This window comes from Columba livia, unplaced genomic scaffold, assembly GCF_036013475.1.
Source record: "Columba livia isolate bColLiv1 breed racing homer unplaced genomic scaffold, bColLiv1.pat.W.v2 Scaffold_156, whole genome shotgun sequence".
Lineage (NCBI taxonomy): Eukaryota > Metazoa > Chordata > Aves > Columbiformes > Columbidae > Columba > Columba livia.
In genome coordinates, this window is record NW_027043052.1 from 286,338 (window position 1) to 301,942 (window position 15,605).

The 15,605-nt window shown below is 57.3% G+C and overlaps 1 protein-coding gene across 1 annotated transcript; it reads right to left on the reverse strand.

Moving 5' to 3' along the window:
• Positions 1-6,375: 6,375 nt before the first annotated feature.
• Positions 6,376-14,291, reverse strand: LOC106145866 (SUN domain-containing protein 3). The gene is made up of 8 exons (XM_065047989.1): positions 14,122-14,291; positions 10,431-10,489; positions 9,772-9,968; positions 9,114-9,198; positions 8,610-8,725; positions 8,272-8,439; positions 7,667-7,759; positions 6,376-6,721 (listed from the first exon to the last, which is right to left on the reverse strand). The coding sequence occupies exons 1-8, from the start codon at positions 14,289-14,291 to the stop codon at positions 6,566-6,568; spliced, it is 1,044 nt and encodes a 347-aa protein (XP_064904061.1). The 3' UTR covers positions 6,376-6,565.
• Between the last annotated feature and the right edge of the window lie 1,314 nt (positions 14,292-15,605).

Sequence of the window (15,605 nt, forward strand, 5' to 3'; positions counted from 1 at the left end):
CCTCTGGGCTGGCTTGCTCAGCTGTGGCTGCTGCGGGCCTGGCTGACCCCCAGCGCTGGAAAGCGTGGTGGGATGGAGGGTCCTGCTCCTCTGGGGTGTCCTGCAGGATCCCTTGGCTCTGTGCCCCTCTCCTCACAGTGAACAAGCCCCCGTGGCTTTTGGGGCCAGTACCTGTCTCCTGGTGGAGCGATCCTCAGCAGCGTTGTGAGCACCTTCCCAGGTCTCCTGTCAGCCATGAGCAGAAGCAGGGACGCCACGCTCTGCCGAGCTGGTGCTGTGTTGATGCCGTCCAGGTTTTTGTGGATGCATCTCATGATCTTTGGCAGCTGGAGGAGTTACAGGTGAGGATGGCGCTGTCACTGAGTGCAGCCACTTCCTCAGCTGTCCTTCCCATTCCTCTCTGCCACCTTCATGTGGCTTCAGATTCCTGAGACACCAGGGGTTGGGGGGGAGGGATGGAGGAAGGAACAAGGCCTGACAGGGCTGAAGCCTGGCAGGGCAATCCAGCCACTGGCCACTTACATCCGCCAGCCAGAAGTCAGGGAATTCCATGACCATGTCCAGCAAGTCTGTTGCCCGCTTCTTGTCAAAGATACTGGTGTCTCTCATCGCCTCGATGAACACAAGGACGATGTCTGTCCTTTCAGAAGTTCTGAGGTATCTCGCACAGGACTATGGGAGGAAGGAAAGAAAAGAAGGAAGTGAAGCCAAATCACACCGAGCGCCCTGATGCTGCTGCTTAGCCAGGCAGTGCCAGCAGCCCTGCAGAGACACCCGACAGTGCTGGTGGCAGAGCCCGCAGCAAAGCTGGCAGCAGGGGCGGCAGTGACTGCACGAGGAGGATGAGAACAGAGGCCCCGGAATGAGGGAGGAGGGTCGGACTCATGGGCACAGGGTGCTGGCCCTGCCGTGAACCAGGGCTTGCTGGTGGCCAGGAGGACTGGGGCTGCTGCTGGGACACTGGTGCCAAAGCCCGGAACCCAAGCGTGTGTCCAGGGCTGGCTCTGTGGGTAGTCAGGGCTTTGCAGGCCCGTGCCGGCCACAGCTCCCAAAGCAGCTGCCTGGGCAGCAGCCCCGCATGGGGCAGCTGCAGGCTGCTCTGGGGTGCAGGGATGGGGAGACGGCCTGGCTGGAGGGAGCCTGGCTCCTTACCGCCAGTGTGGGATGTCTGAATAGCGCAGAGCTCATCTTCTCAATCCTCCCCACAGCCCTCTCCTGCACACATTCTCTCTCAGAGGTGGTGAAGCTCAAGAGCATCTGGGAAGAGAGGAGCTGCTGGTGAGCCCTGGGAGCAGCCACCGCTCCAGCAGAAGTAGCACCGCTCCACTCCTGGGCTGCACTCTGTTCTCAAGCAAAGCCTGTAGTGGGGTTCTGGCCCTCAGGCCCCTGGCAGGCTTGGAACAAATGCCCTGGGCCCGCCCTGTGGCCAGGCGGGGAGGCAGATGTCACCCTCTGCGGCCACTGTGCTGCAGAAGAGCCTGGCGGGCAGCCCCTGGTTCCCCGGGGAGGTGGGCACCCTCCCGGCAGCGCTCTCTGCACGGCACCGGGTGGGACTGTCACCTCCAGAGTGGACACCCTGTCCCCAGGGTGAAGAACAGCCCTTGTGAAGCCCACTCTTTGCACACGCCAGACCTGGAAGATACTCTGGAGCAGCTCGCTGACTCTGGAGGCTGAAGAGCCGAGCACCAATGCCTGCAGCATGTTGTCCATGGCTTCCATGGTCTGCAAGGAGACAACGAGTTTTGGCCGTGTTTCCTGCCATCTGTTTCACACACGGGGGACTGATATGAACTCTCAGTGCCAAGAGGCAACTCCTGTGCTGATTTTCTGTGTCTGGGAGAGACTCAGGGGCAAATAATCTGCTACGGGCAGAGCAGCAATTGGCACTGGATGTGGCCATGCCAACTGTCAGCAGATGAAGGCACGAGGGTGTGAAAGCAGAGCTGAGACCAACCCTGCCTTGTCTTTCTGGTTATATATCAGCATGGGGTGAACAGGGAGCAGCCAGAGGGACTGTTGGGTCCTGCAGTTCACCAAGCACTTACTTTTAAGAAGAGATAACGGCCCATATCCTGCATTTTCTCTTCTGGAGGAAGCAAGAAGATGCTGGAGAAGCAGGCTTGGAGGAGGCTTGCCTCCTTGCCCTCCAGCGCCCTCTCCACTGCGCTGCAAAGAGAGAGGAGCCAGTCACACTTGGGTATTTGGAGCAGCGCCTCGAGATCTCGTGCAGGGTCCCCGGGAGGGATGGGCAGGTACCTCAGTTCGGCAATGGCAAGCATGGCGTTCCACCGCACCGCCGTGCGCAGTTTGTTTCTGGGCTCCTCTTCCAGCAGCGCCTGCAGAGCACAGCCGGGATGGGACCTGCAGCTGCCGGCACCCAGTGCCACCAGCCCCTGGCCCTGCCCAGCGCTGTCCTCACAGGGTGCCGGGGGCATCGCCCCCTTCCCCAGAGGCGCCACGTATCCCCTCACCTTGATGTTCTCTGCCAGACCATATCTCTGGCAGAAGAGATCTAGGCCCTGTGGAGGGCCGTGGCGCTTGCTGTTGTAGCACAGGTCACAAATGTTCTGAAGAAACGGAATCTTCTGGCTCTCCTCCTGGCAGCCAGGGGACAGAGAGACGAACAGGGAGCGTGAGATGGGGACACACAGCCAGCGGCACCACAGCATGGGGGTGCAGTGCCAATTAGCGCCCTGGGAGAGGCAGCTCTGCCCAGCCAGCACCCTCCAGCACCCGCAGCAGAGCCCCTGTCAGCAGACGCCGGCTCAGCCGCCTTCCAAACGGCCATGGTTACCTTTTCTGGGCTGCTGACAAAGGACACGATGGAGTCCACGCGTCTCCTTTCAAATTGGTAGACAGGTAACCAGCCAGCATCTAATAAAGGGGAAGAGCAGGGAGGGCTGCAGAGAGGGTTTGCAGGCAGGACAGAGCAGAAGGAGCTCTGCCCCATGTCCATCCCAGTGCCCGCTGCCCCGGCACAGTCTCCCCGTGCGTGTCAGGGCTGCAGGGTGCCCGACAGACGGGCTGCGATGCTGGAGCCAGGCAGGACGGGGAAAGCGCCCAGTGCAGCGGGTGAGGAACTCGCTTCAGACGGGCAGGAAAGGTCCCCGTCCCGCAGCACGGCTGCCTCCTGCCCGCCCAGCTGCCTCTCGCTGCCCGTGCCCTGCAGCAGGAGCTGGGTCCCCTCTGCCCGCAGAGGCTGTGCTGGGGCCGGCTCCCAGCTCCGAGCAGCCCTGGGCTTCAGGCAGCATAATCCCCACCCATGGAACCCCCTGCCAGCGCGTGGGGAACCGTGACCCTGGTGTCGAGCGGGGAGCGATCGCTGGGCCCCACCCTGCCCAACAACCAGGGCCCCTCACTCACCGATCTGCGGTGGCTGGGCCACATCCAGCTGGTTGGGCTGCGGTGGAGATGTGACCTCCTGGGGAGCCCCAACCTCCTCCTGCCAGGCCACCCGGGGGCGGCTGGGGGGTCTCTCCTGCCAGGCCAGCCTAGGGCGGATGGGGGGTCTTCCTGCCATTTTGCAGACAAAGGGAAGGACTAGGGATGGGGAAGGCGGACGCTTCAGCAAAACTCCTCGGTGTTGCAGCTCTGCCAGAGGCAGCGGTGAGAGGTGTGCGATGCGCCCGTGTGCTCCTCGTCGGGGAAAGACGTGAGCTCAGGAGCTCCTTGCTCCAAGTCTGCCGGGGGCAGCTAGAGCTGGGCTGTGGTTGGACTCGATGATCTTAAGTGTCTCTTCCAACCAAGGAGACTCTCTGGTTCTCTGACAGACGTGGGCTACGCTCGGGGCTCTCGCCAGCTCCGTGCTCGCACCCTGTCCCGTCACCGTCCTGTCGGACAGTGTGGGCTGGGCCCGCAGCTGCACCGATCACATGCGGGGCAGTGGGTGTCACCAAGTGAGGTCACAAAGGGCCCCACTGTGACCCTGTGCCTGGGTGGGGAGGGTCAGGAGGTCCCCTTGGGAGGCTCAGGCCAGCTCAGCCCTGGGCACATGGCTGCTAAATTTCCAACCCAGTTTCTAGAAGTTCACCACCCATTGCTCTGAGCACAGTCCTGAACAGTCCATCGCACTGCTCCATTTCCCCAGCGGCTGGTGCATGGTGGGGATGTCACAGACACACTCAGTGCCATCTCCTTGCTCCAGGAGCATCCATCTATGGGGATGTTGTGGAAAGGAGTCCCGTTGTCTGGCTCAGTTCTCTCTGGGCTGCCAGGGGTGGCAGATGCACTCGATCCCCCAATCACCCCCGGCCAAACCCACAGCAGTTTGGTCCAGGCTCCGGAGGAGGGAAGGGCCTGAGCCGTACCCAGGCCAAGAACTCCTGCCAGGAGACCCACAGGGAAGCAGAAGAGCAGATGAACGCCGGGAATTTGTGGGCACACAAGTCTCAGACACTTTTCTTACCGTGTGCAATGTGACTACGAGTCTATCACTTCATTCCATAAATACGACAGCCTGGATGAGCCACTGTGAGCTCTCCCTGCTAAATAAGTGAGCTGTGTGGTAATGGTTTTACTACTCACAGGTCAGTGGATGAGATCAATTTAAGTTTCATATTAATCATTTACCTTAAGTAGATGCACACTAAATATAATCAATTCTTTAGGGACTTAAGGTGGTATGATTTTTAATATACTCTTTGCTTCGTGTTACTTGTAAGCTGGATTTGCTACAATTTTAAGCTGTGAAGTTCTGCTCATATCTACCAAAAGCAACTACAAACTACACTGATCGCTTACAAGATAAGGCACAGGAGCAGCTCTGGCTGTGCCTGCTGAGCACCACGCTGCCCCACGGAGAACAGCAGCACTGGCAGTGACTCCTGGGCCATGTCCAGCTGGGCAGAGATGATCTGAGGGCAGGTTGGCAGCAGACCCTGAGGCTGTGCCGGGGGTGGCCACATCTGGCTCCTCCCGGCAGGAGTTTGGACAGTCCCTTCCCAGCTGTGAGCGCCAGGCCAAGGGCACGGGGCAGAAAGAGCCCTCACCCCCAAGGGTCCCAGCCCCACACTGGCCTCTGTCCCCAAACTACCAAAACTCCTAAATAGGCTCTGCCTCTACCTGAATTAACTTCAATTTTAACAAAAAAACCCAAACTAAAGTGTACTTCTGGGTGAGGATGGACCAGGTTCGGGATCAGGACCAGGGGTGCTGCAGGAGCAGGTGTCTCCCAGCACAGACAGGCCATGGGGGCCTGTTGACTTCAGCACCCCTGGGCCCCAGCATGGCCCAGTTCAGCAGCCCCGGGCCCGAGGGCTCAGCCCAGGGACAGCCCCACAACCAGGGTCAGAGCGGTTCCTGCTGCTGCCCCGAGGGTCACCAGCCCCAGGCAGCCCTGAGCCAGAGTGCAGGTGTCTGAGCTGGGCTGAGCTGGAAGGGGCTGCAAAACAGCTCATCGGAGGAGGCGATGGAAGAAGGTGCCATGTGTGTGGCACCGGGGGTGAACCGACACCCTCAGTTTGGTATCTGGACCCGTGCTGGGCTCGCACATGGACTAAGCCCCAGCTCAGAGCACAAATTGCCGTTCCCAGCCCCGGCTGCCAAGCGCTGGTCCTGCTCTCTCCTCCCTGGTGCGGCCCGAGCGCACGACTGCCCTGTGGCCTCTATGGGTCTCTATGGGTCTCTCTGGGTCTCTATGGTCTCTATGGGTCTCTATGGGTCTCTATGGTCTCTATGGGTCTCTATGGTCTCTATGGTCTCTATGGTCTCTATGCGTCTCTATGGTCTCCATGGTCTCTATGGTCTCTATGGTCTCTAAGGTCTCTATGGGTCTCCATGGTCTCTATGGGTCTCTATGGGTCTCTATGGTCTCTATGGTCTCTATGGTCTCTAAGGTCTCTATGGGTCTCTATGGGTCTCTATGGGTCTCTATGGTCTCTATGGCCTCTATGGTCTCTAAGGTCTCTATGGGTCTCTATGGGTCTCTATGGTCTCCATGGGTCTCTATGAGTCCCTATGGGTCCCTATGGATCTCTATGGGTCTCTGTGGCCTTGGGGCTTGGGGAATTCAGGTGAAAAGGAAGGACAGACTGGTGTGGGTATGTGATCTCTTAAGTGTCCTGGGATTGCTTTGCTCATCACTCTGTAACGTTTCCTGAGCTATTAAATCGATATGTGCCCAGAGAGGCAAATAAGTCCATGAATCAACTTTCCAATTAAGGTTTCCTTCTTACAAAAAAACACACTTCCATTTTCTCATTGGCAACAGACTGAAAGATGGAAGCTGAAGCAGCATGTGCCTCTTGTGAAAACAGGTAACAACAGATGGTTCCATTCAGTGGATCCTTAGTTGCTTCCTGCACAGGAAACCTGTCCATTAATTTAATCCCTGGTGTCCAGGCAGGGCCTTGCTGATGTTCCTGTGTCGCAGCAAGTGTGTGCATGTCAGGCTTTCTGCAGGTTTGTGGCTGAGTTTTCCATTTTCCCTAACAAGGACAATCTTGCTGTGTGCTCCTGAAGTCTCCCATAAGCTGGTGGTTGAGAGAAGGACGGGGAGCTCCAGTGAGCTCAGGGAGGACCAGGCAGCATCACAGGCAAAGCAGACGGGAACTCGACTGGGTGAACATTAAAGGAATTTATTGATAGAAGAAACAGGAACGTCTCCCCCATCTCTGGGCGGATCACCGTGCACCCTGAACCGATACAGGCAGGTGTAGTCCGGGTGGCCCCAGTTGCTCAGCACTTGCAGCCTGATGTAATTCACGACCCCAGGGAGCTCGTTCTGCAAGGACAAGAAGAAATGAGTCGCCTTTTCCTCTCTGGCCCATGAGCACTGACAGAAGTGCCGCAGCGACGGCCTCGATCAGCAGCTTCCTTCCTGCTGCCCCGCGGGGGCTTTGACCTGTGGTGGTCCAGATGTTCTTATCCTGCTCTACCCCATTGGGCCATGAGAACAGCAAAGGAAGAAGCAGCTACCAGGTGCCCCAGCAAATACACTGGAAAGCTCTCGCCTGCTTTGGGGCACAGGCTTCCACAGTCAGAAGACCCAGTGCTGCTGTACAATTTCACCTCAAAACTGACAGATTTTGCTCTGGGGAGACTCAAAACTGACAAATTTCACCTTAAATTTGACAATTTTTGCTCTGGGGAGACTCAAAACCAACAAATTTCACCTCAAAACTGACAAATTTTGCTCTGGGAAGACTCAAAACCAACAAATTTCTCAATGGGGATCAATGGGGTTCCCTGGTAGTCAATGGGGGTCAATGGGAGTCAATGAGGATCAATGGGGGTCAATGCGATTCAATGGGGATCAGTGGGAGTCAGTGGGGGTCAATAGGGGTCAATGGCAATCAATGGCAGCCAATGAGGACAAACAGGAGTCAATGGGAGTCAATTGGAGTCAATGGGGCTCAATGGGGATCAATGAGGAACCTTAAAACTGCCTTTAATCCCAATGGGGAGTCCCAAAATGCCTTTTATCCCAATGGGGAGCTCTAAAAAATGGCTTTTATCCCAATGGGCAGCCCCAACATGTCTCGTTGTCTTCTCTAGAAAGAAGAGCAGCAGTCCATCCATCCACCACCAGGACGTTAAAGCAGAAGAAAGGCAGCGTGGCACAGGCTCAAGGACAGGGCTGCCTGTACCCTTTGGCAGGGAAGCCTCTCCCCATCCAACCGCACTTCTCCTCCTCTCCTGCAGTTCTCCTCCCTCTGTGTCCCCATACCTTCAGCTGGAAGGTCTGACTGGGATTCAGCGCCGCCAGGAAAGTGAACTGTCCCAGGAACGTTCCCTGCTCCTCATGTTCTTCCTTGAACGCCTACGGAAAGATGGGTGGAGAAAACAGAGCGTCTGGTGCACCATGGAAGACTGAACTTCAGCCGGTGAAGTACGGGGTTATTTCAGCTATGGAGTCCAAGGATGATGAGCACAAGGACAAGACGAGAAGCTGCAGGTGGGCAGCACGTCACACTTGTCTACTCAACGAGTCCAAGCTGGCAGTCAGAAAAGGAGCAGACGCTCCCAGTGAGAGGGAGGTGACCTGAGTGTCACAAATGCCACTGGGATTGGAAACCAAGAAGGTTTAGGACCATGTACTGTCCAGCTCCTTTTCCATGTGGCTCCTGGAGTAGCATCTTGTCCCAGAAGCTGCTTTTTGAGTGGTACATTGAATAAAAGAGGAATTCAATGGGAAGGGAATGACCTCAAGGAGCCTGTTTGTTCTGAGAGCCAGGAGGAAGCTTCAGGCCCCTGGACTCTTTGCCCCATCTTCACCCTCTGCTCAGAAATTCTGTGCAATCCCCTGCCCCCAACTCCAGAGAAATCACTTACATAGACAGCAAAGTCCTTGGGAGCTCCGGAGATGCTTTCTCCATGGAACGCTGTCCCTGAGACATGGGCCATGGTGATGGCTCTGGGAATGACTGGCATGGACAGCTTGATGAAGACGTGTCCCTGACTCCCTGGGAAGGGCCAGCAGTTGCCAGGATGATTGTCCGGCTGAAAGGACAAGAAACACTCAGCAGGGAGACACAGGAGGAGAGCAGGTCCATGCGGGACAGGGGCAGGAGAAGAAGCTTCGAGGAGCAAAGACAGGGGGTAGGACACTCAGAGTAGTGTGTGTGGTTCATTCTCCCAGCCTTTGTGTTACTGCTTCTTGGTGCTCCCACCTCCAGAATCAGCTCAGGAGACCTCATGTAATCCATCACCGGCAGGGAGTACCAGAACACCTTTGCTTTGGCAGTCCGGAGGGATGGAGAAGTCCTGGACTGAATGACGGCTGCCCCTGGAAATTCAAACATGAGCGTGATCACAGGCAGTGTCACGAGGAATATTGCACTGTTGACTTGAAAAAGGCTTCTCAGTTGTCATCCATGTCCTACAGTGGGTTCCCCTTTGTCTTGCTGGCACGACCCCTCTGGAACACACATCAGGGAGTCATCAAACTGTCGTATTTGGCCATGGAAATAGGCAAGAATGTGAACCAGCCTTTCTGTGCTTCCCATGGGGTCTGGCCCGTTACAGGCTCTGTCAGTGGGGGCACTTTTAGGGCACAAATTGACCCTTGACTTCTCGCCCCTTCTCTCCTGCCCCTGGGCATGTTCCAATGCCCATCTTGTCAATCTGGACAGGAAGCAGTTTGGAACTGGTTTGTTTGTACAATGTCACAGCACCTGCTGATTTCAGGGCGTAATCAGCCATCGGGACCTGGATTGCCTCCAGCTTCTCCAAAGCTTCATTGACTATCTCCTGAACAGCCTGGGAAGGAACACAAAGGAGAGCACCTGTTAGAAGGAGAAGGATCGGGGCAAGCAGCTCCCCTGCAAGGCCAGCCAAGGTGAATGAGGACACGGCCCGTTTCAGATGGAAGGAACGCTCACATTGCCTGGAAGCCTCCCAGGTTTGCTCTGCTCTGATTGTTGGGATCAGAAAGGGGGGGCTGCTCACTCCAGTGCTCTGAATGCTGGAGCTGCGGGAAGGGGCTGTTCCTGTGCAGAGGCCCCAGGCCAGGCAGCACGGACAGACAAGCCTTCTGGGCATGAGATAAGCCTGGCTTAACTCTGCACTGCTGAGACCATTCTTTAATTCCAGTCCTCCCTTGAGGAGGACCCGAGATCTGGGCGCAGAGGAAGGTCCGACTCAGACAGCTGTCATTCCCGTCACGCTCTCTGTTCCCCATAAGGACGTGTGGAGCAATAGGAAAAGGAAACGTGGCCATGACAGCACTTGTTCCAGCATCACCAGCCTGTTGGCTGTGACAGGAAATGGAGTAGGATACGTGTGGATGGAGGATAAAACCCCTGAGCAGATCCTTCTGCCTTGTGCCCTTACCCGTCCGGTAACGCCTGGGAACTTTGCTTGCTTGAGTCCTTCCTGCAGAGCCCGCTCAGTGACATCCTTAGCGCTCCAGCGCAGATGGTAAAGCCGTTCCTGGAGCTTATGGAGCTGGTCTGGCAGGGGCAGGGTTTCGCTCAGGTCTGCAGTGCTCCAGGGGGTTAAGGCACCAAGTCGTCCCATGTGGTAAACTCCTGTGGAACACACACCAGAGCTTAGAACCTGGTCTAAGGCAGGGCTATGCCTCGGGCTGCACGCTCCCCTTTCTGTGTCTCTCCCAAGTGCCATAGTTGTCTCTCCTCTTGTTGTCTTTGACAGTGGCCATCATGGCATACGGGCTCCGCAATAGATGGACGTTCCCTGCCCTGGACTGTGCTCCTTGTCCTGCAGAAGATTCTCAGCCCCTGGGGCAGGAGAGCTCAGCCACGGCCTCTCCCTGGCTGAAGAGAACTGGCTCAGCCCTCCTGGGGAAGGCAACTCAGCCCTTCCTCACCCACACCCGTCCCGCTGGAGCAGGGACCGGCACAGCTCTGTGGGGACTTTCTGCTCTTGGCTGAGCTCCTCTGCTCACAGCGGGGGAAGCGGAACAGGGCAGGATGGAGCCCCGAGTACCTCCTAAAGCACCGTCCTCAGGTTGGAGATCTGCAGAGACTCACCGAAAGAGAAGAGACCGAGAAGCAGCAGCAGGGTCGATGCCTTCAGTGCCTTCATCTTCCTGCAGAGCAGAAAAAGAAAAGGCTGGTGAAGCTGGCGGTTCCCGTGCAGATCAGCAGCAGACTGGAGAGCAGCAACATGGACTCAGCCCTTGAGCCTGGCGTTCCTGCCGTGTGCATTGGCTTGGTCCTGCACCAGCTCCAGTCACTGCTGGAGGTGTCACCAGCTGCACCAGTGGGGGATTTGTCACGGCAAAGATTGTTTCCTTAGGGACAAAGGGCTCAAGATTGACTCTGGACTAAGAGCAGGAGTTGCAACAGGACTTCTGTCCACACTTCATGTCTGTGGGGCTGGAGAGGGATTCTCTGGAAATGGAAGGACATAACAAACGCCTGTTTCTCCTGCCCAGCATTCAATGGACACTTGTGCTGATCCTGTTCTCCACCCTCTCAAGAGAAGGTTCAGCCTGTGCCCCTACAGTCCAACAGCTGCCAGGGGGGTGTGTGTCTCCCCTCTCGCAGCGTTTCTTTAGCAGCCGGGTTATCTCTGGCCCTTCTCTTGGCAGAACGGCAGACAAATGCAGACTGGAAAGAGGGAGGGAGGGCTGAATGTCAGTGCGTGCTGGCAAGCAACGGGCAACCAAGGAAGCACCAAAGAAACTCCGGTGTCTGGGCCCTGCTGCCCTGAGCCTGATCTGCCAAGACACAGCACACACCGCTCTGCAGGGGGGAAATTCCTCCTGCCTCTTCCAGGAGGCTCTCAACAGGCTCACAGCGACACTCATCAGGAATAAACAATCCCTTTTGTTCTCCTAGAGAACTCCTTGCACCCCTCTGAGGACTTTGAGCCCCTTTCCTAAGGCAGAGCCCTGGTGAGGAGCTGACCAGGTTTCCCAAGGAAACCTCCTCTGTCAGGAGCACAAGTCAGACCCACGGCCAACAGAGGACACGCTGGTGTCCTTCTGGTCCCCGTGGAGAGGAAAACCAAGCAGGCTCAGGGACAGAACCCACCCTGCAGAGCACAACACAGGACGGAGCTGAGCTCTCACAATTACTGCGGCAGGCTGTGTCTGGGCACCCCTGGGACTCTCTCTGTCCCATCCAAAATGGACCTGTCCCTCATTCTGCAGAGATCAAAGGCTTCTGGGCCCAGCCCTTGTGTTCATGAAGAGACTGAAAGGCGGCTGCTGCCTTCCAGCAGCTCCAGACCCAGCTCTCAGGCTGCCCTCGTGTTCCTCTCCTGCCCACCCTCCACCCACCCCAGCTGACGAGGTGGAAAACACACCTGGGGAAGGGAGCAGAAAATACTCCCAACATACCCACTCAGACGTTCAGCCATCTCTGGGTGTCTCCTGGTACCTGCTGAGGTGCAGGTAACAAGCATCTCGCTCGCTCAGGAGTGAGCCAGAAACTCTGCGATCTCGGTTCCCTCAAGATCGAGAGTGACCGAGGCGCAGGGAGACCCCTGGTCTTATACCCTGCTGTGCCGACCTCAGCGCTGATGCTGCTTTGTGACACAACGGCAGTGGCTGATATCACAGTGGACGAGGCTGCACCTCGTTTGGAGGCAAAGTCCCACCTGACAGGAGCGGGTCTTACAGTTCTCTCTGCAAGGGAAGGAATCCTTCACCACAGAACGACGGGAAAGGTACAGGAACACGTTACTCTCAGATAACAGGCTCTGTTGCTGAGTCAACACCTTGAACTTAGCACCTGCTGAATTGGAACTGGGAGCCTTAGAGGAGTCAACGCAGCTGTGATTTAGGGCCCAGCAAGCCCCGTGTGTCAAAAGTGTTCCAAATCGTGCCGAGGAAACAGATGCTTCCCACAGAACGATGTGGGTATCTCTAGATGTACATCACTACCTTTCTGGCCACGGCCCCAACTGACTTGTTGCGGCACAGCCCCGCAGCACCAGAACGTGTCGCCGGTCACCTCCCGCCTGAGGAGCGCAGGTTGGACAGCTGTGGCAAGTTACTTGCTCTGTTCCATGTCAGTTTTACTCCTTTGGCTTTTCGGGAAGTGAGGCTGTTTCACGTCCACTCCATCATGACGTTCCAATTTCCCTGAAAGTGCTGGCGTCACCTTCTCCCAGAGAAGGACCGCGCTGTGAGCAGGAGGAATACACCAGTCCAAGCCAGGAAAAGAAGGGCTCTGCTCCGGGGACGTGGCGGTGCTGTGCTTTGTCCTGAGCCCCCGGCCGATCGCAATACAACTCTGCCCTTCCCAGGCAGAAATTCCCTGCAGGGCAACTGGGCAGCTGGAGGCTGGGGAGAGAGATGCTGCTGCTGCCCGGTGCTGCCCCAGCCATTGCAATCAGCTCTGGGTCTGTGCAGTGCACGGGGGTGCTGGGGAAGAGGAGGATGCTGCGAAGGCTGCAGCCCGGGCCATGCAGCAGCCACAGACAGCCATGGCTGGTTTGCAATGTGCCACACAGGGATCAGCAGCTGCTGCGGCTCTTGGCTGACTGGGGTTATACCTGAGCCTCCCTCCATTTCTGGGCCCCAGAAACCCAGGGCAGAGTAACTCGCATCTGAGACGAAGCTCTGAGCGGGTGGATTTCTTGTCAAGACCAGCACTGTTTGCGGCGCTTCTCCCCGGTGTCTCAGGCCTGAACGTGCTCTCGTGACGCTGGCAGCCTTGTGCATCAGAGCCTTGTGCAGAGATGGGTCATGGCTCAGATCTCCAGCAAGGGAGCGAGCAGCCGGCTCTTCCTGACTTGGAAGACCCTCGGTGGAGGAGAGGGACCACATGCGGGTTTGGAGGGTCTCGCCTGTATCAGCTCATGCAGGTGCTCCGAAACACCCCTGCAATGGGGAGGTTCCTTGTGAGACGAAGGGGATGCCGTACGGTGCAGGTCAACCAGGCCAAGTCGGCAACAGATCTCAAATGTTCCAAGTCCTGGTCTGGAACTGGAGACAGGCGGGTGGGAAGGGAGCTTGAGGGGGATCCAGCCAGACTGCCGGCTTGCGGCAGCACCAGCCCAGGGCTTCCGGCAACCAAGGCCGGGACACCCCGAGGACAGAGATTTCCTGCAGCCTTCTTTGTCCCGAGATGGAGCAGGAACAGAGGAGCACAGGGGGAAAACTTGTCATTTTTTTTTAATTGGCTTTATTGATTTTGAAACCAATCCAAGGCCGAGCAGAGGCTGGCAGCACCATGTCCTCAGGGCAGGTGAACGCCGCGGTCACGGCTCTACTCCTCTTGCTGTGCCGCAGTGCAGCTGCAGCGGAAAGCCCTGCGCAGAGCCCGGAGCGCCCTCCTGAACCGGGAAGGCCGTCGCCGTGGAGCCGGGCCCTGCGCTGGGCAGGCGATGTCTGCGCTGGTCTCTCCCCCATGCTCTGCAGACACTGGAGAAACCGTGTTCTCTTCTTCCTCCTTTGCAGCTGGGACGAGAGGGGCTGTGCTGGCCTGTCCCTCATCCTCTCCTGCCAAATGAGCCTCAATGGCTTCAAGTCCTGCAGGTGCTGGTGCTGCCAATGGAATATCTGTGCATTGGGCCAGGTCCTGCTGTTCTACCGGTTGCTGGCCAGGTCCCTGGATCTCAGCCTCAGCCCTGCGCACCGCCTCACTGATGATGTACTCCACAATGTCTGACAGGTCCACATCGTCCTCTGTGGGGCTGTGCTGGGCAGGTGCCGGGCGCTCTGCCTCTGCTGCCGCCTCCGTGTCTGTGCAGCTGGTCAAGCCAGACCCCTCCTGGGGACCTGCAGGGGCGTCCTGCAGGTGCTCCTGGACCGAGGGGTTGATCCAGGTGCTCTGGATGCTGTCTCCGCCTTGGCACCCCTCTTTGCTGTTCTCGTCTTGCAAATCCATGTGCTGGGCCAGGTCCTGCTGTTCCTCTGGTTCCTGGCCAGCTGCCATGATCTGAGCCACAGCCCTGCACACGGCCTCACTGACGATGCGCTGGGCTGTGTCCCACAGAGCCGCGTCGTCGGCTGTGGGGCCCTGTGGGGCAGGTGCCGGGCACTCTGCCTCTGCTGCTGCCTCGCTGTTGGTGCTGCGAGGCCAGCCAGACCCCTCCTGGGGACCTTTATGGTGGTCCTGCAAGTGCTCCTGGACCGAGGGGGCGACCCAGGTGCTCTGGAGGGTGTGCTGGCCCAGGCTGTGGCTGATCTGCGGGCAGGAGGAGGAGCAGGACACCTCCTTGTCAGTTGGCATCTTGGGTCTCCTCTATCAAAGAGCCGCAACGGGCACCCAGGGGAGATGCTGCCTCGTGAGAAGCTGCTGCCTCCTGAGAAGCTGCTGCTCCTGAGAAGCTGCTCTCCTGGGAGTGAGCACCCCAGGGCTCTCGCTCCTTAAATACCCCCACGGTCAGGGCGGGGACCCCCGTGTCACAATGGCCTCTGGTGATGTCGACCCCGTGTCACAATGGCCTCTGGTTATGACGTCACAGAGCCCGGGCGGTTGTCATGGAGACACCCACCTCAGGTCTGGCTGGGACTGGCTGTGCGCGGCGTGGGGCAGCCCCTGCTTGAAGGAGGAGGGAGCAGAGAATGGCGAGGGAAGCTGTCCCCAGCACACAGGACCCCGTCCCCCAGAGCTTTACTCAGATGCTGCTGCCTGCTCCGCTACACCTGCAAGAATCCGCATTCAGAGCTTGTTTGCAGGACAAACCAAGGGCCACTCGACAGCCTCAGCACACTGATTCTTTCTTTTTGTCATGGTTTAATCACGGGGAGACAATCAAAACTGTGGGAGTATGTTTCCCTTCACCCTTTTTCCCCCTTCCCCCTTCAGGCCACAGTAGTCTACAGTTAATCTCCACTCATCGCTAGACTTACGCACTGGCCAAATTGGGCTATTGAAAGGTGAGCGAGTCTTCCTGATCACACCCCGGTTTTCCAGTTGACCAATCAATTTCTGAATAGGAATCCAAGAGTCTCGATTGGTGCGATACTGTCGACAACGCACCGTTGTGGTAGCAACTGGCACCTGCTGATCATCAACCATCAGCAGTCCTACAACAGAAGGGTCATCTGAAAGACCAGGCAAATCAGACAGCTGTTCAATTCTCTCAGTGTCCACAGATGCTGTACCAAATGCCCACCTATAACCTTTTGGGTCCTTAAAATACCCTTTCCTGAGGTAGTCTATGCCAAGGATGCACGGAGCATCTGGGCCAGTCACAATGGGATGCTTTTGCCAGGTTTTTCCAGTTAGGCTCATTTCAGCCTC